Genomic DNA, 24,769 nt, shown 5'->3' on the forward strand with positions numbered 1-24,769 from the left:
CGCTACGGTCACAAGACGCAGGCCTCCTAATTGTCCCTAGAATTTCTAAGCAAACAGCTGGAGGCAGGTCTATCTCCTATAGAGCTCCAATTTTATGGAATGGTSTGCCTACCCATGTGAAAGACGCAGACTCGGTCTCAACTTTTAAGTCTTTACTGAAGACATCTCTTCAGTGGGTCATATGATTGAGTGTAGTCTGGCGAGGAGTGTGAAGGTGAACGGAAAGTCTCTGGAGCAACGAACCGCCCTTGCTGTCTCTGCCTGGCTGGTTCCCCTCTCTCCACTGGGATTCTCTGCCTCTAACCCTATTACAGGGGTTGAGTCACTGGCTTACTGGTGCTCTTTCATGCCGTKCCTAGGAGGGGTGCSTCACTTGAGTGGGTTGAGTCACTGACGTGATCTTCCTGTCTGGGTTGGCGCCCCCCCTCGGGTTGTGCCGTGGCGGAGATCTTTGTGGGCTATACTCGGCCTTGTCTCAGGATGGTAAGCTGGTGGTTGAAGATATCCCTCTAGTGGTGTGGGGGCTGTGCTTTGTCAAAGTGGGTGGGGTTATAACCTGTCTGTTTTGCCCAGTCCGGGGGTATAGTCAGACAGGGCCACAGTGTCTCCCCACCCCTCCTGTCTCAGCCTCCAGTAATTATGCTGAAATAATTTATGTGTCGGGGGGCTAGGGTCAGTCTGTTATATCTGGAGTATTTCTCCTGTCTTATCCGGTGTCCTGTGTGAATTTAAGTATGCTCCCTCTAATTCTCTCTCTCTTTCTCGTTCTCTTCTCTCGGAGGACCTGAGCCCTAGGACAGGACTACCTGGACTGATGGGTTAGGGTTAGGGAAATCCATGAATGGCAACAGCTGGTGTCTGACGGCGACTGATCATACCCATTAAGGTCAGTAAAGGAAGAGTACGTGCTTAACTCTAAATTCCCTTCTGTAACCCATTAAAAAGGGTGCTTGGAACCAAAAATAGATTTTTGTTTTGTATGATACCCATCAAGGACGAGACTAGCGAGGCCAAGGCAATAGTGAACAACTTCAACACCCACAGTTCTCCTGAGGTCATTTTGAATGACCGAGGTCATGAACGCTGGAATAAGGTACGTATGTTACAGGTTATATTCTGTCACCAATGGTTTGTTATATTTATTTTTTACAATTTGTTTTTGTTTTTCCATGGTACACAATCAGATATATTTCAATATCTTAAAGCACATTGTCAATAGATATTGCTTTCCTACCCCCTCCTCCAGGTTTGGTGAATGGACCAACCAGACCCTCAAGACTGCCATGGGCAAGTCCCTTGATTGGTATCAGGAAGGGTGGGAGAACAACCTGAAGGTAATTCTCTTTGCACACAACAGCAGCATCCAGGCTGAGTATGACCGGGAGCCGCGCTAAAGACTGAGGTAAACAATGCAATTGTATATACAATTATTGTATATACTGTAGTCTTTCAAAATTGTGATTGACTTAGTGTTTGTCTATTGCTTTTTTGCACAACGTACTTTCAGATCACTGAAACCCCACCTGACGTGGTGGAAATTTGTCGAACCAGATCAGAAATATTATGTGGGAGGCGGTCGGGTTGAATAAAAAGAAAACAATACATGAAAAAAATCCAATAAATATATCATTCTTGTGTCATTTATATCTATAGGCTATTTAGCATTTGTGCGTAAACCTAGCTTTAGGGCCTAACTTGGGGCGTGCCAATAGACTAGACACCAATCACCAAACACTTTTGGGAAAGGGCAGAAAAAGTTATTGTTGATCCACTGACGCAAAAAGGACATGTCAGAGTTTAATTCAATAAGAGGAAAGCTACGAAATGGAAAGTTGAAAATTAGAAGGGATGGCCAGAAAAGTATGTTTGGGAAGATTTGGTGAAGTATTCAAAGAGGATGATGGAAGTGCCTCTATTATGTGTGATGATTGTGAGGCACTATACAAATTCGACAGTCACAAGAGGGGGATTCAAATAGGCCTATGGCACATCAAGGGAACAAACAGCCTACTGTTCAGATGGGTTAAATGGAAACTGAAATCTGGACACTGACTGTAGATCTTTAACCTCTCACAGTCTTAATATTAACTCCTGCAGAATTAAGCATTTATTGCAGTAAAATGATAGGCTACACCAAATGTAGACTATATTTTGACTTGGAAACAGGAGTGGAGAAATATGATTTCTTTCAGCATCTTGAGAGAATGCGAATGTGCAGTTAGGGACTGCTTTATCAGCCTCCTAAACGCTGATAGTAGTTTCCCCTTGTTTTCTTGAGTTATAGCATTTTCTTCTTGCTCCGCGAAAGAATCAGAGATGACGGAGAACTTTACCGATGTCAACTAGATTGAAGCATTCATTCTACCATTTATAACATTATTCCGGTGAGCAAGGGTTTATTTAGTCTTCTATCTAATTATAGACAAGTTGACTAACAAATAACCTACCAAAATGTCAGAAAATATAAGCAGAAACATATCCATATTAGGCACAACAAAATCCTGCACCCCCTGCCAAAAAATCGTTCCGCCTTCTCTGACGGTGTTCTATATTTGCGGGSTAGGGTCAGGTTTTCACTTTTTCATATAAAGTCGGACGGTTGCGGATGGGTTATTAGCAATTGCGGGTGGGTTTGGTTGAACAAACTGCTGARCTGCGCACCACTAACACACAAACACACAAATTTAAGAGAATACCAGTCGAGGGACCTTCAGTGAAGCCCCTTTTCTCTGTGGTTTCTTTGAAGGCCCTGGACTGTCCTCAGCAGAGGCATCATTGCCATTATCACACTGTGTGTCAGAGAGCTAGTTGGTCATAGTCCATTCTCTACATTCAGTCAAAGAGTTCCTCAAATACATGGTGCAGAACATACCACAAAGTCTGATTCATCCAAGGAGTGGAGAGACAGATTGTCGTCCTCTACCATATCCCTCACTTCAAACTTTGTCACCTTTCCATCCTTCTTATCCTTCACTATCAGCGGTGGTGTCCTCCTTTCATGATCCTCATCATCAGACTGTGTATCAGAGTCAATTATTCTGAGACTATTCTCTTTACAGTCATATCACTCAACACATATATGGTGTACAACTCTCTTACCTCAGATTCACAGTCAGTGAAGGAGTAGATAGAGATGTCATCAGAGTTGGAGGATGAGATCATCCCATCGTAATTTTTCTCCATCAGCCGAGTCACCCTTCCAGACTGAAGAGACAGACAAAGGCATGTACTTAGAGCAGCCATAGAATACACTGGCATTGACTGCCAAGAAAATGTTTAATATTTAGGCAACTCCCATAACATTAGGGATGGGACTAAAGACCTTCCATACTGTAGGATTCTTTAGCATTTCCAATGAATGATTGTCAATTCAACCAAGCCAACCAAAATGGCCATATGAATCAACAGATTGATCTATCTGTTGTGTCTCTATGGGAACAGCAGAGATGTCTGACCTGGCTGAGAGGCTCTGGATTGATGTCCCGTCCATCCCCAGATGTCTGTTCCTGCCCACAGCTCTCAATGATTGGCTGTGAACAGTAAAGAAAAAATGTAACACTCTTTTGCTCATTTTGGCCTTGGAAATAACTTGGAAATAAATGATGTAACTATCAATAAATCATTTAAGTAGCTACTGTTATGTGGTTGATTTGAATGTGACTTACAGGCCTTTTGTGGATCTGAGGGGTCTGCGCTGAAGTAGACTGTCAAGACAGCATTCAATTTCAAATGAGTTTAGATGGGGGGGATAACTGCAGTTTGTACATGGAGCATAAGTAATGTTTATGTGTAATTGTTTTCAGGCCGCATTTGACTTACAGGCCTTGGTCTTCTGTGCACCTTACCGGTTGGTCACATCACAGAATCAGGGGTGTTCACCCTCACTGGATTCAACTGTCAACACAACACTCAATTTAAAATGGGATAACAAAGACAGAACACAAATTAAATAAATTGGTATTTACCACATAAGGGCGGCGCCTTAAAGCTCTTTTGATTCTCTCATCACTACGATCCATCTTGCTTTCTGAGGGATACATTTTCATCAATTGATTGGCACAAAACATATCCTAACAAACACACACACACACACAGACAAATGGCACGCCATTCCCTATATAGTGCATTTACTTTGACTTGTGCCCATATAGTGCACTTATTTTGACCTGAGCCCACTGGAAACAGGTCAAAAGTAGTACACTACAGGGTGCCATTTGGGACTTCTCCAAAGAATGTAAGAGTCTACCAGACGTGCTAAACTCCAAATTACCTTGTGCTGTGCGAAAGAGTCCAACCAACCGTTTACAATCGTACTGTAGTATTCTCTGCACAGACTTCAGCTAGGGCAGACTATGCGGCAAAATATTACCTGAAACAACCTGATTGAAGAAAGAGATTGTACTGATGATATCAAAGCGGAACACAGTTTATGTCGCGAATTGATGCTTGGTTACATAACAATAGGTCACCGTTTAATGGCCGCGCATAATACGCCACGAGAAAGGCGTAAATGGGACCAGACTGGTGGCATCTCCCCCCTGGTTGTAATTTATAACTATCAAATCAAATCTATGTAGCTATCTAACTCAAATGTCTGTTGAGAACTCTTTGATAATCACATTTGAGGCACATGTCAGCAGGTGGCAGTGTCTTCAAATGCAGTAGTTTATGATGGGTGCAACAGTTGAGCAACTTTGAGGTTGTGATAATTGAAATGCGGAAGTACATTTGTTMTGGCTGAACAAGCTTGTTCGCATATTTCTACAATTAATCTTCTTAAAATCGGATTTTAAACCTAACCAAACTGCTAACTTAATGCCCCAACCTTAAATTAAGACCAACAAGCTTCTTTTCCCCCGTTAATTTTTACGATATATCCATTTTTACTTTGTGGCTGTGTTATCTAGTGGGAACCTCTAGTTAGCTAGCTAGCTACCCTCTGGCTAAAGTGTACTGCAATTTTGCATAAAAAGTTGATTGATTATCCAAGTACTAGTTTGAAAAATATGCACCGGGCATCAAAATGATCTCCTGCATAGTTTTAAAAGGTATGATTCAGAGGTTCAAGAGTTTTACTCCTGAGTTCAGGCTCACGAGTGGGATTGTTTCTGTCATTATAGTATCATTTGTTTTGTTTATTGTCACTACATTTTTCGGTTTATCAGAGGATGTCTTCAGTCTTGGAATGACAGTTTTTGGCAATGGTCATGGTAAGTTAGCTCGGAGGGGTTGAGTGAATCAACAATCATATGCTCGGTAGCTACTTTGAATGGGAGTGTTGTAACGTTAGCTAGCGTGCTAAAACGTATAGCTAATGTAACAGACGGTGCCAGTAGACTACAGCAGCAAGCTACAACACATCACGGCATGTTTATATCTGTCAACCCTATCATTTATGTTTTAATCCTTTCCTCTTCCTTTGCAGTGCACAAGCTCATCACATACTCCTTCCACCACAAGACAGTGACCCAGCTACTCCTCAGTATTGGGGTTCTGGGGCCTCTCTGTGGTGGCATTGAGAAGAATGTGGGCACTGTTCGGTTCCTCTTCATGTTTCTGCTGCTCTCTATCAGCACAGGGGTGTTGTACAGCATATTGGGTCTGCTACTGTTTGGTGCATCTGCCCAGAACCAGGTGGAGGGGTTCATTCCAGTATCCCTCTCCCTTATGTGTATGGCCACAGTGCACTCCCGTATGGTTAAGGGCTTTCTTTTCGGGGTCACTGTACCCATGTTAGCCCTGCCCTGGCTGTTTCTGTTCATCATAACACTTTTGGTCCCACACACTGTGTTCCTTTGCAATGTCATCGCCATCATCGCAGGGGGGATCTGTATCCTTACTCCAACCTCATAGCGGTTCAAAATAAATGTGATACGCTCCTCTGCAGTACGTCACAGCTTTATAAGTGTGCTTAGTAGTGTAGTTAAGTGGTATTAGGTTATAGGTGTTGTATATGAGTCCTGCTGCTAAACATTATGGCATGTTTGTTTAGAAAAATCTTGCATCACTGCTTCACACATTCTCCTTAACTTGCACTGGTGAAACAGACGGAAAGGGCTGGCTCTCACTTCTGGACATGTCCGATGCCAGGGCATCAGTGCTGGACAAGAAGATGCCTTTCAGGCTGCTGAGGAACATTGGTGTCCTGTATGTCCCTGCATCAATAGAGGCGAGAAGGAAGACGGTCCACCCACCGTGAGTACTGAGAAAGCACCAGACCCATTAAATAACAATTGCTGTGTGCAAGCCAGAGCACATGATGTACTACAGTATAATGAGGTGCAGTTATAATAGATGATCCTTAGCTGTAATTGAATACTGTACAATAAGAACCTAGTGGTCCCCCATGATTAGATAGAGAATCACTGGTATAGATAAGCTCTCTGAAATCTGTCCACGTTCTCATTGATTGCAGAATAATTCCAACCCCAGGCTCCTACCCAGTCCAAGCCTACGCTCCAGTGTCRTCTACCTCCAACCTACAGGCTACCGAGACCACACCAAAGACATTTGAAGGCTGGGCCCACTCCTACTATACACAGGGGAGCCCTGTTCAGCTCTCAGGTTATTACGGACACAACCATGGATATGGCATCAAGCATAGCTTTGGGCCAAGTCACGGACACGGTCACAAACATGGATACAGCTGCAGCCACAGCCAAGGTCATGGACATAGTCACGAACACAGCTTCGGCCATGGACTCAGTCATGAGCATGCATCTGCCTCTCAAACCAGCAGTCACTGTGCTCCAGTGGCTCAACATCCACATTCTCAACATTCCCACCTCAGTCCACTGTCTGTGTCTGTCAGTGCCCCCCAGAGTTTCACAGCAAACATGCCGGAGTCACTGCCAGAATCTGTGACGGTTCATCCAGGAGCACCTGTGTCTTCACTGACAGATTGATGACTTCAATCAGTAACACCAAAACTCGCTATAGCTCAATTGAAATTTATGGGCAATGTTATCGAAGACCGGAAATTACCTTTAKATTTCAAGTGTGCTATTCCTTGTAAAAAATTATTGTAAAAACGTCAACTCATGGTATAACTAATAACATTTAAAAAACAAACATGATGTCAGTGTGGTTATAAGCCGCTATAGCTCTGAACTTCTGCGATACAGATTTAATCGAGCCCATAGTTGTCATTCAATGTGTTTTCTGTCTCATGTTATACATTGAGATGTAATATGCTTGGGCAAGTGGTTTGAGGCAGTACTTGAAGGTCCACTTTTTCTTCACTGATGTTTTTGGTTTGAATACACAAGCAGGCTCTGAATGTTCAAGGTCAAATCAATGCAAGAAGGCTTTGATTGTCAGTTGATTGTAAGACCTCCTTTTGGCTTGTGTGTTTAGTACTTTGTGTTTTATTATTTTAAAGTTAATTTCTCTACCGTAAGCCGAATCCGACGTCGTTTTAGAGAATTTGGCAGTACGTCCAACCGGCCTCACATCCGCAGACCACGTGTAACCACGCCAGCCCAGGACCTCCACAGCCAGCTTCTTCACCTGCGGGATTGTCTGACAGCCACCTGATGAAACTGTGAGTTTGCACAACCAAATAATTTCTGCACAAACTGCCAGAAACCATCCCAGGGAAGGTCATCTGGTTGCTCGTCATCCTCACCAGGGTCTTGACTTGACTGCATTCGGTGTCGTAACTGAACTCAGTGGACAAATGCTCACCGTCTATGGCCACTGGCATGCTGGAGAAGTGTGCTCTTCATGGTTGAATCCTGGTTTCAACTGTACRGGGCAGATTTATGACTGCAAAATGAATTGCCTCTCTGAGGACAAAGTTTAAGTGTGTGGGTGAGCGGTTTGCTGATGTGAAGGTTGTGAGCAGAGTGCCTAATGGTGGCAGTGGGGTTCTGGTATGGGCAGGCATAAGCTACGGACAACAAACAGCAAATTTGCACAGCCGTTGAAGAGGAGTGGGACAACATTCCACAGGCCACAATCAACAGCCTGATCAACTCTATGCGAAGGAGATGCGTCGCYCTGCTTTTGGCAAATGGTGGTCACACCAGATACTGACTGGTTTTCTGATCCACGCACCTACCTTTCTTTTAAGGTATCTATGACCAACAGATGCATATCTGTTTTCCCAGTCACGTGAAGTCCATAGATTAGGGCCTAATGAATTTATTTCAAATTACTGATTTTCTTATATGAACTGTAACTCCAGTAAAATCTTTGAAATTGTTGCATTTATACTTTTGTTCATTGTACTTAAATTAAAATAGCATCCACTCAGCACTAAATTAGATCCATTACATGCAGTTTGTTTTGCAATGGATCGTTCAAAATGACTGTCGCTTCAGAGGCAGGTGACAAGTGGGTGAGATGATCCAGAGAGTGGGCTACAAGGGCAGATTATGATATCATCTTTGAAAAATGAACTAGTCGTGCACAGGAAAGAGAAGCCATAAATGACAACCAAGACTAAATAAAGCAAATCAATGATCTCCATTTATTATTTCTTTACAAATGCATTCTTTAAACTTATACTGTTCATATACAAATATATATTTTGCATATAAAACTGGATCAAGTGGTAAGAGTCATGTAACACATTATACAATATCAGTAATGCAAGAGAAAAATGTAAAAAGGCACATTTCTTATTTAAATGACATGTACCATGCCATATTTGATTCTGTATCACTAGAATAGTTGAGGGGTTTTTCTATTAAAAGAAACACAAAATGATAGACTGCTGAACATTTGTATTTAGGCTTTCAACCATCAGCATAATAAAATAAAACTAGATAAAGTTCTTACAGAATTAGTGATTATCAGAACACACATAAATGACAATTAATAGATGTATTCATGTTGACTGCAAGTGCACATACCATACAACACATTTTGCATTGCCTAAATGCCGAGGTAGTGTCCAGCTAAACATAACTAGTAGGTACTAAGCCTTACAGTCGGAGGATGAGAAAAAAAACACCTGGGCATTTTTTACAGTAAACCACCATTTAATCTAAGACCTTTTCTGTAATGAACCGATGAAGAACAAAGCTCAGACTAAACAGTTACTGCAATTTAAATGTATGAATTGTACAGTACATGGTACAATATGAATATGCTACTAGTATGCATATTTGACTAATCTTGCACTGCTCTGTATTTACACAACCTTCGTGCATCTGAATAGGCAGCCATGTTGAACTTGTAAATACATTTAAAGACGGCAAATATAGAATGCTTTCAATGCCTTAGACATTTCAGATAAGTTAATTGAAAAAAWATATATATGTTTATTTTTTCACCTTGTGGGTACTTCACAGCAGGATAAACGTCCAGAGGCAATATTTCATATCATAATCACCTCTGTTTACGCCTAGTTACACTTACAAAAACAATGTGTAAAATTCAATGTATAATATATCCAACTTTTCTAATCTGATGGGAAACAGTGAAGGTCTGCACTCTATTTTATTTAAAAAACGAATTGGTTTATTCCAAAAATGTCCATAACCTTAAAAGGAGCGCATGGACCAAATGTACACTGAACAKAAATATGAACGCAACATGCAACAATTTCAAAGATTTTACTGAGTTACAGTTCATAAGGAAATCATTCAATTTAAATAAATGAATTAGGCCCTAATCTATGGATTTCACATGACTAGGAGTACAGATGTGTGTCTGTTGGTCATAGATACCTTTAAAAAAAAAGTAGGGGCGTGGATCAGAAAACCAGTCAGTATCTGGTGTGACCACCATTTGCATCATGCAGCGTGACATCTCCTTCACATAGAGTTGATCAGGCTGTTGATTGTGGCCTGTGGAATGTTGTCCCACTCTTCTTCAATGGCTGTGCGAAGTTGCTGGATATTGTCAGAAACTGGAACAAACTGTCGTACATGTCAATCCAGATCATCCCAAGCCTGCTCAATAGGTGACATGTCTGGTGAGTATGCAGGCCATCGAATAACTGGGACATTTTCAGCTTTGTGTACCGAAATGTGTACCGATCCATGTGACATGGGGCCATGCATTATCATGCTGAAACATGGCAGGACAATGGGCCTCAGGACCTCGTCACGGTATCTCTGTGCATTCAAATTGCCATCGATAAAATGCAATTGTGTTCGTTGTCAGAGGCTTATGCCTGCCTGTCCATACCATAACCCCACCCCACACARGCTGTCTGCCATCTGCCCGGTACAGTTGAAACCCGGGATTAATCCGTGCAGAGCACACTTCTCCAGCATGCCAGTTGTCATCGAAGGTGAGCATTTTCCCACTGAAGTCGGTTACGGCGCCGAACTGCAGTCAAGTCAAGACCCTGGTGAGGACGACGAGCACGCAGATGAGCTTCCCTGAGATGGTTTCTGACAGTTTGTACAGAAATTCTTTGGTTGTATAAARCCACAGTTTCATCAGCTGTCCGGGTGGTTGGTCTCAAACGATCCTGCAGGTGAAGGAGCCGGATGTGGAGGTCCTGGGCTGGCGTGGTTACACATGGTCTGCGGTTATGAGGCCGGTTGGAATTATCTAAAACGACGTTGGAGGTGGCTTATGGTAGAGAAATTAACATTCAATTCTCTGGCAACAGTTCTGGTGGACATTCCTGCAGTCAGCATGCCAATTGCACGCTCCCTCAAAAGATGAGACATCTGTGGTGGCGTTGTGTTACAAAACTGCACATTTTAGAGTGGCCTTTTATTGTCCRCAGCACAAGGTGCACCTGTGTAATGACCATGCTGTTTATTAAGCTTTTTGATTATCTTGTCAAACGAGAAATGTTCACTAACAGTGATGTAAACAAATTTCTGAACAACATTTGAGAGAAATAAACTTTTGGTATATGGAACAATTCTGTGATCTTTTATTTCAGCTCATGAAACATGGGACCAACACTTTACATGTTGCGTTTATATTTTTGTTCAGTGTACATCCTGTCTCTTATACACATCTAGATGTGTATAAGAGACAGGTAATGGAACGTTAGCTTCATCTTCTTTAGCTCCACACGTCCTGAGAGTAGCGGCCCTTTGTCATCAGCTTCTTGATGTAAGCCACAGCCTGTGTGTGTGTGAGGCCTCCCACCTCCTCAGCAATGTCATAGAAGGCATTCTGCACATCCCGCGCCATGTTCCGGGCATCCCTAGGAAAAGTCAAGTGGCAGCCAAATTTACAGAGGGAACAAAATAATGATGGATTTTCCTTTTCAAAAAACCCTCAAAGCATGTACAGTGCCTTCAGAAAGTATTCACACCCACATTTTGTTGTGTTACAGCCTGAATTTAAAATGGAATAAATTGAGATTTTCTGTCACTGGCCTACACACAATACCCCATAATGTCAAAGTATATATTCTAAATATTTAGAAAGCTATAAAGAATGAAAAGCTCAAATGTCTTGAGTCAATAAGATTTCAACCCCTTTGTTATGGCAAGCCTACATAAGTTCAGGAGTAAAAATGTGCTTAACAACTCACATAATAAGATGTATGGACTCACTGTGTGTGCAATAATAGTGTTTAACATGATTTTTGAATGACTACCTCATCTTTGTACCCCACACATACAATGATCTGTAAGGTCCCTCAGTCGAGCAGTGAAATTCAAACAGAGATTCACCACAAAGACCAGGGAGGTTTTCCAATGCTTCGCAGAGAAGGGCACCTATTGGTAGATGGGTACAAATAAAAAAGCAGACATTTGATATCCCTTTGAGCATGGTGAAGTTATTAATTACACTTTGGATGGTGTATCAATACACCTAGTCACTACAAAGATACATGCGTCCTTCCTAACTCAGTTGCCGGCTGTGATAGGAGAAAACTGAGGATGGATCAACAACATTATAGCTACTCCACAATAACATAAATTACAGAGTGTAAAGAAGGAAGCCTGTACAGAATACATTTTCCAAAACACGCATTCTGTTTGCAACAAAGCACTAAAGTAAAACTGCAAAAAATGAGGCAAGGAAATGAACTGTCCTGAATAGAAAGCGTTACATGTTATGTTGGATTTTCCCCAAACATCACTGAGTACCCCTCTTCATATTTTCAAGAATGGTGGTGGTTGCATCATGTTATGGGTATGCTTATCTTCGGCAAGGACTAGGGAATTTTGGGGGATAAAAAGAAATGGAATAGAGCTAAGCACAGGCAAATCCGAGAGGAAAACCTGGTTCAGTCTGCTTTTCAACAGACACTGGGAGACAAATTCACCTTTCAGTAGGACAATAACCTTAAACACAAGGCCAAATATACACTGGAGTTGCTTACCAAGATCACATTGAATGTTCCTGAGTAGCCTAATTACAGTTTTGAAATCGGCTTGAAAATCTATGGTAAGACTTCAAAATGGCTGTCTAGCAATGCTCATCAACCAACTTAACAGGACTTGAAGAATTTTAAAAGGAATAATGTCCAAATATTGTACAATACAGGTGTGCAAAGCTTTTAGAGAGACTTACCCAGAAAGACGCACAGCTGTAATCGCTGCCAAAGGTGATTCTAATATGTATTGACTGGGTGTGAATACTTATGTAAATTAGATATTTCTGAATTTAATTTTCAATAAATTAGCAAACATTTCTAAAAACGTTGTCATTATGAGTTATTGTGTATATATGGGTGAATTTTTTTAATATTTAATCCATTTTAAATTCAGCATAACAACAAAATGTGGAATAATTCCAAAATATGGAATAATTTCTTCCTAGGTTCTGGCCTTTCTAGAGTTTTTCCTAGCCACCGTGCTTCTACACCWGCATTGCTTGCTGTTTGGGGTTTTAGGCTAGGTTTCTGTACAGCACTTTGTGACATCAGCTGATGTAAGAAGGGTTTTTATAAATAAATGTGATTGAAATTTGATTGATTCAAGGGGTATGAATACTTTCTGAAGACACTGTACATATACTGGTGGTCTGAAATGGTTCTTACCCACAAATGTAGATGTGAGCATTGTCAGTATGGATCAGCTTCCACAGGTGTTCATTGTTCTTCTTCAGGAGATGCTGGACGTACACCTGAGCATGGATAATCAAACAATTAGCCTAACTGAACAATTCATTTAAGTGATATAAAAGACATTCTCTTGAAGTCTGCAGGTTCTTAAGGCAATACGAATCATAGGAAGTATCAACAATTGTACCATATCTAAGTCATAGATAAGAGCATATTGAATCTTATCACATAGTTAACGCCTCAGAGCTGACAGAGAAGTTAAGCTGTGCTGTGTTACCTTCTCCTCTTGGTCTCTGYAGAAGGCCACGTTGAGCTGAGTCAGCACACCCACCTTCTCAAACTCTTCCAGTTACTGCTGGTACATGAAGTCCTGATTTCTGTGGCGACAGCCGAAGTACAGTATCGTCTCGCCGACATCCTTCCCTGATAGAAAAACAACACACTCTTTTATTTACTTATTTTATTTAACCCTTATTTTACCAGGTAAGTACACACTCTTGATGTGAAACTGTGTCACACTGGCACTCTTTTCCCTTTTGCTAACATATTAAAACATACTTGTTGAAAACAAATTCAGGTCAACCTAATTTACTGTAGAACATGGAGACTTGCTTGCTGTGGACTCCATCTATTCTATGCACAAGCCAAACACTGTTCTGTTTTAACAGCTGTTCTTCAAAATCACAAAATACCAGAAAATCCACACTCTGGACACATTTCAATTTTCCAATCCAATAAGTAGACTTAGATGCCAGACGAGGCCCAGGCTTTCTTCCTCCCTAGCTGGTTACCTTGCTCCTTCATCCAGCCTCTCTCCTGGAGGAAGCCCATGAAGGGGGCGATGCCTGTGCCGGGCCCAATCATCACCACCGGGTTGCTGGCCTTGAAGGGCAGCCGGAACTGGGACTTGCGGACGTACATGGGCACGGTGGCCTTGTGGCCGTTGTCCATCAACACCACCTTGTTCTTCAGCCAGTTGGTGGCCACTCCCTTGAAGCTCCGCCCTGTGCTGGTCTGGAACTCCACCACTACCGCACAGATGCTCACCATGTTGGAGTACACCTGACATCAAGACAATACACAGTTGTTAAGTAAACATAAAGAAACAAAATAAAGAAACAAATAACTGAAAAAGTGGGAACTGAACTGGCAATAACAGGTCTGCTGTTCTCCGATTCCTGGTACCATATCCTGAACTCCTATGTTGCTCTCCATTCATGGGCGCTGATGTACAAATGTATATTTCTCCCTAAAATGGACAAAGTATTTTTATTTTTTCTAATAGTGGGTCTCACCTTGCCAGAGGAGGCGATGGAGTAGTAGCGAGCCTGTAGGCGGGGCAGCAGCTCACACAGGTGGTCTATGGTAGGGTGGAGGGACGGCATNCCCACCTTCTCAAACTCTTCCAGTTACTGCTGGTACATGAAGTCCTGATTTCTGTGGCGACAGCCGAAGTACAGTATCGTCTCGCCGACATCCTTCCCTGATAGAAAAACAACACACTCTTTTATTTACTTATTTTATTTAACCCTTATTTTACCAGGTAAGTACACACTCTTGATGTGAAACTGTGTCACACTGGCACTCTTTTCCCTTTTGCTAACATATTAAAACATACTTGTTGAAAACAAATTCAGGTCAACCTAATTTACTGTAGAACATGGAGACTTGCTTGCTGTGGACTCCATCTATTCTATGCACAAGCCAAACACTGTTCTGTTTTAACAGCTGTTCTTCAAAATCACAAAATACCAGAAAATCCACACTCTGGACACATTTCAATTTTCCAATCCAATAAGTAGACTTAGATGCCAGACGAGGCCCAGGCTTTCTTCCTCCCTAGCTGGTTACCTTGCTCCTTCATCCAGCCTCTCTCCTGGAGGAAGCCCATGAAGGGGGCGATGCCTGTGCCGGGCCCAATCATCACCACCGGGTTGCTGGCCTTGAAGGGCAGCCGGAACTGGGACTTGCGGACGTACATGGGCACGGTGGCCTTGTGGCCGTTGTCCATCAACACCACCTTGTTCTTCAGCCAGTTGGTGGCCACTCCCTTGAAGCTCCGCCCTGTGCTGGTCTGGAACTCCACCACTACCGCACAGATGCTCACCATGTTGGAGTACACCTGACATCAAGACAATACACAGTTGTTAAGTAAACATAAAGAAACAAAATAAAGAAACAAATAACTGAAAAAGTGGGAACTGAACTGGCAATAACAGGTCTGCTGTTCTCCGATTCCTGGTACCATATCCTGAACTCCTATGTTGCTCTCCATTCATGGGCGCTGATGTACAAATGTATATTTCTCCCTAAAATGGACAAAGTATTTTTATTTTTTCTAATAGTGGGTCTCACCTTGCCAGAGGAGGCGATGGAGTAGTAGCGAGCCTGTAGGCGGGGCAGCAGCTCACACAGGTGGTCTATGGTAGGGTGGAGGGACGGCATYTCCTCCAACACAGCCAGGATGTTCCTCTGAGAATCCAGCACCCAGCTCTGGTACAGACCCTGACAGAGAGACACAGACAGACAACAGTTACTCTCCATTGAGTATGTTTACATACACACTAATAATTCYATATTAAACTGATTATGGCAGAAGGCAGAGTACYGKATTCGTCATGTAAACARCTTACTCTGCTTATCTTAATCGGCGTACGGTCATAATGGAAGTAAGCATACGCCGATTAAAACACCTGGTTTTATGAGCAATATTTTCTAAATATTAGGACATGTAAACAGCTTAGTTGGCATTCCAGTGGTGTATTTGATCTGCACATGTGCCAGCAGCGGGTAGTGCCAGTAGTATAGTAGTATGCTCGAGTGAAGTGAGTTCAAAAAAACTGAAAGTATGCATCTTATAAATAGTTTTCACATACAAACTTTATATGTCCGAATCAAATAGTCTGAACAAAAATAACATGGTCACTGTAGTAGAACGTTTAATTTGATTGGTGATTTTCAGCATTCATCAAATGTCCCATCAGGTAGCCTGATTTCAGATGTGTCCATACAAACAGGTTTATTAGGGAAATCGTTCTTCTTGCAAAGCATGTAAACGTTTTAAACAAACTACTATATTAACCTTAACCTGGGTGCTTCTTATTGGACTCCTCTGAAACACACACAGATGAAGAATCTTATCAGCATCATTGTTTAAGATTCAAGTTCTCTTTATTTTGAGGCCACTGCATCCATTTTGGTTGTTAATGGTGGACTACATGATTTAGTTGACAACGTGTGCAGCAGTATCTTTTCAACCTCTGGATCATGTGCATTAATTTGCAACCAAATATTATGGAAAATGCCAATGGAAAAAATAACTACTCCAATGCAAATGCAGATGCAAAGCAGCTCACATCATGTCCCTGAGCCATGATTTACAACTGACCGTCGAGGTTGTTGAGAGAGATAACAGTGTCCAGTTCGGCGTCCAGGATCTGGCCTATTCTGTTCACTATTGACACGTCATTAATGGGGTWAACAGCAACGTGGTCTCCAGAGTCATATCTACAGGGAAGGAGAAAGACGGGGAGATGGATGAACAAGACTTCCCACTGTATTTATCTAACAAGCAAATGTCATTACATATRCAAGATATTTACATGCTTTTTGCCAGTGTGTGAAAAAGAAAATTAAATTGATTAACCAACTCGACACTTGTTAGCAGACAGAAGTAATGCAGTAGGCATAGGAAGGCAGAAATGCATTATATTTAAAGGCCCAATGCAGCCAAAAATGTGCTTTGCCTGTGTTTTATTTATATTTCCACACTATGACATGGGAATAATACTGTGAAAATGATAATGCCCTTTTAGTGTAAGAGCTGTTTGCAAAGACTGCCTGAAATGTGGGATGGAGCTTTGGCCTGCCATCACCAGGTGGTAAATTGGTTAATAGCCCAATAAGAAAGAGAGTTCCAAACCTAACAATAGTTTCAGTTTTCCAGACCAGACAGTCTTASCAAAATTCTTGCTTGGMAAATGTTTATTTTTGACKATTTTAATTGAAAACAATCACAGTAAGGTACTTAATTGTTACCCAGAAATGATTTGATATTGAGATAAAAACAGCTGCATTGGACCTTTAATGGCCTAGGACCTTTCATATAAAATATTAATAAAGAGCAGATACCTGATTTGGGAGCCTGAGATGTCCAGCTCTAAATGCATCAGATGTCGGTCGCCGGCTTGGTTCAGCTGGCGGTTAACCGCTACCGTGGCCAAGTAGGGGTTCTTAGCATCAAAAGGCCTCCAATGACAAATATACTGGAGTTATCCCAAAGCCATTTCAGACAAATGGAGAAAAATGCTACTGTTGTAAAAAGGGTTCGTCCAAAGGTCCAATAAATAACTAACATTTGAGAGGAAATTTCTAATATTAAGGATAAAATTAAAATAAAATGATCTGAGAAGACAAGTGAAGGCACTTTGGCCAATGTCTATAGAGGGATTTAGTTTACACCTGTCTAGGTCTCTCAGATCAGTGCAGATGAAGGAAAATATAATTTAGACTATTGAGATGCACCCTAAAAGCACACTGTCTTTGCTGTTGGCATTGGGGAGATGGTGAGAATCATGTCAGCGTCATGACAACAGTCATCCCTTTATTGCCCTGAACAACAATCATAATCTATTAATTCCGTTCCATGACAACACAGCTCTGTCATTACGCCTGATAGCTGAGCTCCCTACACCACTCACGGTTTTTGGGTCTCAAAGCTCTTGAGGCGACCCATCTCCCCAGTATACACCTTATTCATGTTGATGTCAGTTGGAAACGCCAACTCGTACTGCCGGATGCTAAAGGAGAGGAAGAAACGGACAGGTGGTTACTTCCTGCTCCGCATCTCGACCACTCATGATCACACACCTTTGAAGTCTAAAAATAACCCGTCAGTGCAGCTAAGGGCCGATATCAAATCAAACTTTATTTGTCACATGCGCCGAATACAACAAGTGTAGATCTTACCGTGAAATGCTTACTTACAAGCAGTGCAGATCAAGAATTGTTAAGAAAATATTTACCAAAWAAACTAAAGTAAAAAATAATAAAAAGTAACACAATAACATAACAATAATGAGGCTATATACAGGGGGTACCAGTACCGAGTCAGTGTGCTGGGGTACAGGTTAGTTGAGGTAATTTGTACATGTAGGTAGGGGTGAAGTGACTATGCATAGATAATAACAGCAAGTATCAACAAATGGAAGGGGGGGTGTCAATGTAATAATCCGGTGGCCATTTGATTAATTGTTCAGCAGTCTTATGGCTTGGGGGTAGAAGCTGTTAAGGAGCCTTTTGGTCCTCGACGTGGCGCTCCAGTACTGTTTGCCGTGAGGTAGCAGAGAAAACAGTCTGTGACTTGGGTGACTGGAGTCTCTGACAATTTTATGGGCTTTCCTCTGACACCGCCTATTATATAGGCCCTGGATTGCAGGAAGCTTGGCTCCAGTTATGTACTGGCCCGTACACACTACCCTCTGTAGCGCCTTACGGTCAGATGCCGAGCAGTTGCCATACCAGGCGGTGATTCAACCGGTCAGGATGCTCTCGATGGTGCAGCTGTAGAAATGTTGGGGATCTGGGGACCCATACCAAATCTTTTCAGTCTCCTGAGGGGGGAAATGTTTTGTCGTGCCCTCTTCACAACCGTCTTGGTGTGTTTGGACCATGATAGATCGTTGGTGATGTGGACACCAAGGAACTTGAAACTCTCGACCCGCTCCACTACAGCCCCGTTGAGGGGCCCTGTTCGGCCCGCCATTTCCCGTAGTCCACAATCAGCTCCTTTGTCTTGCTCACATTGAGGGAGAGGTTGTTGTCCTGGCACCACGGCCCGTTCTCTGACCTCCTCCCTATAGGCCGTCTCATCGTTGTCGGTGATCAGGCCTACCACTGTTGTGTCATCAGCAAATTTAATGATGGTATTGGAGTCGTGTTTGGCCACGCAGTCGGAGTACAGGAGGGACAAGTACACACCCCTGGGGGGCTCCAGTGTTGAGGATCAGCGTGGCAGACATGTTATTGCCTACCCTTACCATCTGGGGGCAGCCCGTCAGGAAGTCTAGGATCCAGTTGGAGAGGGAGGTGTTAAGTCCCAGGGTCCTTAGCTTAGTGATGAGCTTCGTGGGCACTATGGTGTTGAACACTGAGCTGTAGTCAATGAACAGCATTCTCACATATGTGTTCCTTTTGTCCATGTCGGATAGGGCAGTGTGGAGTGCAATTGAGATTGTGTCATCTGTGGATCTGTTGGGGCAGTATGCGAATTGGAGTGGGTCTAGGGTATCTGGGAGGATGCTGTTGATGTGAGCCATGACCAGCCTTTCAAAGCACTTCATGGCTACCGAAGTGAGTGTTACAGGGGCAGTAATTATTTAGGCAGGTTACCTTCGCCTCCTTTGGCACAGGGACTATGGTGGTCTGCTTGAAACATGTAGGTATTACAGACACGGTCAGGGAGAGGTTAAAAATGTCAGTGAAGACACTTGCCAGTTGATCCGCGCATGCTTTGAGTACACGTCCTGGTAATCCGTCTGGATATGGACAGCCACATACGCTTTTAGTGGGTTTCGCTCTCTGTGATGCAAATGCTATGATGCATGTGCGTATGGTAAAAGGATTGGATGCCATGCAGAGCAGAGTGAAAGGCCTCAAAGCACAGGGGAGACATTCATGTCGGGCACTATTATGCATGCAAACAGAATTTGAAATGGAAATGTGCCGTTGTTTAACCAAATGTGTGGACGGTCATTTAGGTTTGTTATTTGCAGTTGAAGCTTTATGGTTGTTTTTCTGAAAACATGCAAACAATGTCAGAGTCTATCAAACATGAATTAATCAATTGTTTAATATATCTGATATGTCCAGTATTCATAGCTGGTGATACTACCAAGATCCCTTGTTCTGTATTGAATTGGAATACAAAGTAAAACATTATGGGCCGGTTTCCCAGACACAGATTAAGCCTAGTTCTGGACTATAAAGCTTTTCAATTGAGAATCTCAATTGAGAATATGTTTTTATCCTGAACTAGGCTTAATCTGTTTCTGGGAAACCAGCCCTCTAGGTCATTAAAAAAATGTATAAAAGGAAGTACATCTGCTCCTAAAGTTCCATAGTAAATATCTCTAGTTGGCAACCAGTCTGAGTCCGACCAGGAGAGAGAGAGGGGGTAGCCAACTAGCTATTACCTGGTGTTATCTCCTGTGGCCTCCACCCCAAAGTGTTCACACACAGCAGGCCAGAACTGCTCCTTCCATGATACAAAGTCTTCCTCAAGGCTGGGGAAGAGGGTAAGACAGACGTAGAACACAGTCATAGGATATTTTGATAAGATAAATACATACATATTTATGAATATGGATTAATTTAGTACTCACTTGCCATCATCGTCTCCCATTCTCAGGTCATAGATTCTCCTGCCACCCAGCTCTTCCAGTCTCTTGTCGGWATACTTTCCCATTGCATTGAAGTGCTCATATGTTTTATTCCCCAAGCCAAACACCTGCAGAGTTCAAAGGCGGACGCTATAAGCTATCATAGTAGATCAAAATGAATTAACTACATATAAATGTAAAGCTTCCATGATATACAGTACCAGTCAAAAGTTTGGACACACCTACTCATTACAGGGTTTTTCTTTATTTTTACTATTTTCTARATTGTAGAATAATAGTGAAGACATCAAAACTATGAAATAACACATATGGAATCATGTAGTAACCAAAAAAGTGTTAAACAAATCAAAATATATTACACATTTGAGATTCTTCAAAGTAGCCACCCTTTGCCTTGATGACAGCTTTACATACTCTTGGCATTCTCTCAACCAGCTTCATGAGGTAGTCACCTGGAACGCATTTCAATTAACAGGTGTGCCTTGTTAAAATGTATTTCCTTCTTAATGCGTTTGAGCCAACCAATTGTGTTGTATACCACCCCCCAAGGTAGGGGTGGTATACAGAATATACGGACTTGGTCTTTTACCAAATAGGGCTATTATGGCAAGAACAGCTCAAATAAGCAAAGAGCAACGARAGTCCATCATTACTTTAAGACATGAAGGTCAGTAAATCCGGAAAATGTCTTTAAGTGCAGTCGCAAAAACCATCAAGCGCTATGATGAAACTGGCTCTCATGAGGCCCGCCACAGGAAAGGAAGACCCAGAGTTACCTCTGCTGCAGAGGGTAAGTTCATTAGAGTTACCAGCCTCAGAAATAGCTTCACAGAGTTCAAGTAACAGACACATCTCAAAATAAACTGTACAGAGGAGACTGCGTGAAATCAGGTCTTCGTGGTCAAATTGCTGCAAAGAAACCACTACTAAAGGACACCAATAAGAAGAAGAGACTTCCTTGGGCCAAGAAACACGAGCAATGGACATTAGCAATGGACACTGTCCTTCGGTTTGATGAGTACAAATTTGAGATTTTTGGTTCCAACCTCCATTTCTTTGTGAGACGCAGAATAGGTGAACGGATGATCTCTGCATGTGTGGTTCCCACCGTGAAGTATGGAGGAGGAGGTGTGATGGTGCTTTGCTGGTGACACTGTCAGTGATTTATTTAGAATTCAAGGCACACTTAACCAGCATGGCTACWASAGCATTRTGCAGCGATACGCCATTCCATCTTGTTCGTGCTTAGTGGGACTATAATTTGTTTTTCAACAYGACAACAACCCAACACASCTCCAGGCTATGTAAGGGCTATATGACCAAGAAGGAGAGTGATGGAGTGCTGCATCAGATGACCTGGCCTCCACAATCACCTGACCTCAACCCAATTGTGATGGTTTGAGATGAGTTGGACCACAGAGTGAAGGAAAAGCAGCCATCAAGTGCTCAGCATATGTGGGAACTCCTTCAAGACTGTTGGAAAAGCATTCCAGGTGAGGCTGGTTGAGAGAATCTCAAGAGTGTGCAAAGCTGTCATCAAGGCAAAGGGTGGCTAGTTTGAATAATCTCAAATCTTTTTTGATTTGTTAACCACTTTTTTGGTTACTACATCATTCAATATGTGTTATTTCATAGTTTTGATGTCTTCACTATTATTCTACAATATAGAAAATAGTAAAAATAAAGAAAAACCCTTGAATGAGTAGGTGTGTCCAAACTTTTGACTGGTACTGTAGGTCTAGTAGGGCCTATATCATGATGCAAACCTGAGTTGACTGTAAATGCAGTAATACCCTATCTCCTCATGTCCAAGCTGTACATTTACTCAATTACACCATATGGATCAGATCTGTAATCTAAGTGGCTTTCTATGGCTGGATGCACAACAAATGTCAAGACCAAGAAAACATGGATTTCCCAGATAAAACGCCACAACCACATCACAATGCTGTCTCAGGAGAGTCGCACAGTGAGACCCAGAGGAATCCATGGTTAACTTGGTTCAGTAATGATGTCAATGAGAAAACACTCCAAAATGGAGACTCCCAATGTCTTCAAGCCACAAGCTGCCAGTGCTCTCCTGCTCCAGCCTTGAGGTTGGTCAGGCCCAGAGCTTTGTTTGGCAGGACCACATGTTTCCAGTTCGTTAGTGAGTTTGGAGGGAAGTGGCGCACTGTAGTAAAGTGTGGATTCCAGCAGAGCCTTTCAGAGCCTTATACGCGGACATCTCAATCCCTATCTCCCCTTCAATGGAGATGCAATATGACTTATTATGTGTGGATCCTGTCATAGCTAAACATGCTGCGCTGCACACCAATGTTGATGCCCATGCACCTTGATGCACCTACTACAGATCAATCTCAATACTAAATTCAGACAGCAAAATACCAACCGCAAAGTTGACCGTTCAGTTCCTCATCGGTCTCCTGCATCCAGTCGTAGAAGTCCTGAGCGTTGTCTGTGGGGTCCCCCTCCCCATAGGTGGCCATGCAGAACACAGCCAGAGAGTTGTCGATCTCTACAAGACGAGGCAGCTCTGACTGAGGAGAGAAAGGAAGAAAAATACATTGGAAATTGAAACAGGATTCGTTCACCAATGCAACAATCAAGTCATTAGCTCTCCTAATGTTATTAATATAATAAATATCCAATTACATTTTTGGATTTAACTTGAAATGAACAAAAATACATTCTAAGACTAAACTTGAAATAAACAAAAATAAAAATACACAAGAACCTAAATATTCACTACAAAGCTACTGGAGGTTACATGCAGTATGTAGAACACTGAGACAATATAAATAGTGTACTATACACATGTAAAGTCAATGGGAATAAGACCAGTACCATGTCATATTCTTCAAGGTCAGCTGACATGCCGCTCATTCCGTAGCGCTGGGCGTCTTTGGCCAATCGGCCGCAGAACTCCTCAGCTGTGCCCGTCTGAGAGCCATAGAACACCACCATGTTCCTYTTCTGGAGAGGCTGAGGGGGATGGCATCATCAGCAGTCATCCTACATTATAGAGGACTTCTTAAAGTTTCTTAGCTGGACCCATTGGGAACATTGCTTACATCCGCTATGACAGGCTCATTGTCCACCCTCCCTCCCGAAAGCCTGGGAGGAATGAGAGAGCCAAGCCTTAGGGTCGGTAGCTTCAGTCCAACATCACACACACACACAAACATATATTTATTTTGTCTCCATATTATGTCTATCTCCGATAAGCTACCAAGGAAAGGGCTAAGAATAGCCCATTTTAATATACTGTATGTAGCCTTAGAAATAAGGTTCATGAAATCAATAACTTTCTAACATCAGATAACATTCATACTGGCCATCTCTGAAACTAATTTAGATAATTATAGGATACAACAGTAGCAATACAGAGATATAACATCTACAGAATAGACAGGAATGCCTATGGGGGAGGTGTTGCTGTATATCTTCAGAGKCATATTTCTGTAAAGCTTAGATAGGATCTCATGTCAAATTTTGTTAAAGTGTTGTAGTCGCAAGTTCACCTGCTTCATCAAACCTCTTCTTTTAGGTAGCTGTTAAAGGCCACCAAGTTCTAACAGTCAGTATTTGGATAATATGTGTGCAATGCTTGATAAATGTGTGTGATGTTAACAGAGAGGTCTATTTTCTGGGTGACATGYACATTGACTGGTTAGCAACTAGCTGTCCTCTCAAGAGGAAGCTTCTAACTGTGACTTATGCCTTAATACGACCCACGTTATCACTCAAACAACTAGAGTGCATACCAATAGTGTTGGATCTGTGACATCCACTTGTATTGATCATATATTCACTAATGCTGCAGAGATTTTCTGCAAAGCAATATCAATTTTCATTGGTTGTAGTGACCATAAGATTGTGGCAATAAGAAGGAAAGCCAAGTGCCAAAGTTTGGGCTCAAAGTCATTTATTAGAGATCATACAAAATGTTTTCTCAGGACTTTTGTTGAAGATACAAAACATGTATGTTGGTGTATTAGGAAGTGAATCCAGATGCAGCACTGGAAGTATAAAAATGTAAAAAATCCAGCACTGGAAGCTTTGTAAAATAATTCATGCCAATTGTTGACAAACATGCACCTGTTAAGAAACTAACTGTGAGAACTGTTAGAGCCCCCTTGATTTATTATGAAATGAAATTATGCAAAAGTTGTGGCAAACAAGTCAGGCTCCTCAGCAGATTGGTTTATATTCTGTAAATTGAGAAATGTTGTGACTAAACTTAACAAAAATAACAAGAAATTATATTACCAAACACAATGGAAAAGAGACTTTGGAGTACCGTAAATTATACTGAACAAAAATATAAACCCAACATGTAAAGTGTTGGTCCCATGTTCCATGAGCTGAAATAAAAAAAGCTTAATTCTCTAAAATGTTGTGCACAAATTTGTTTACATCCCTGTTA

At 42.0% G+C, this 24,769-nt stretch overlaps 1 protein-coding gene and 1 pseudogene across 3 annotated transcripts; one reads left to right on the top strand and one right to left on the bottom strand.

The window, feature by feature from the left end:
- Nucleotides 1-4,668: 4,668 nt before the first annotated feature.
- On the top strand, nt 4,669-10,833 carry rhbdd2 (rhomboid domain containing 2). Of its 3 annotated transcripts, XM_023969145.2 has the most exons (6): nt 4,671-5,048; nt 5,166-5,210; nt 5,426-5,830; nt 6,048-6,195; nt 6,416-7,808; nt 7,847-10,833. In XM_023969145.2, exons 1-5 carry the CDS (start codon nt 5,024-5,026, stop codon nt 6,903-6,905), a joined length of 1,113 nt encoding a protein of 370 aa, XP_023824913.1. In that variant the 5' UTR covers nt 4,671-5,023; the 3' UTR covers nt 6,906-7,808; nt 7,847-10,833. The 3 variants fall into 3 exon arrangements, with proteins under 3 accessions (XP_070290504.1, XP_023824912.1, XP_023824913.1); XM_070434403.1 differs by having other exon boundaries at nt 4,669-5,210; XM_023969144.2 differs by having other exon boundaries at nt 4,669-5,210; nt 6,416-10,833.
- A 127-nt stretch (nt 10,834-10,960) lies between these two features.
- Nucleotides 10,961-23,428, bottom strand: LOC111950497 (NADPH--cytochrome P450 reductase-like; annotated as a pseudogene).
- Between the last annotated feature and the right edge of the window lie 1,341 nt (nt 23,429-24,769).

This window comes from Salvelinus sp. IW2-2015, linkage group LG23, assembly GCF_002910315.2.
Source record: "Salvelinus sp. IW2-2015 linkage group LG23, ASM291031v2, whole genome shotgun sequence".
Classification (NCBI taxonomy): domain Eukaryota; kingdom Metazoa; phylum Chordata; class Actinopteri; order Salmoniformes; family Salmonidae; genus Salvelinus; species Salvelinus sp. IW2-2015.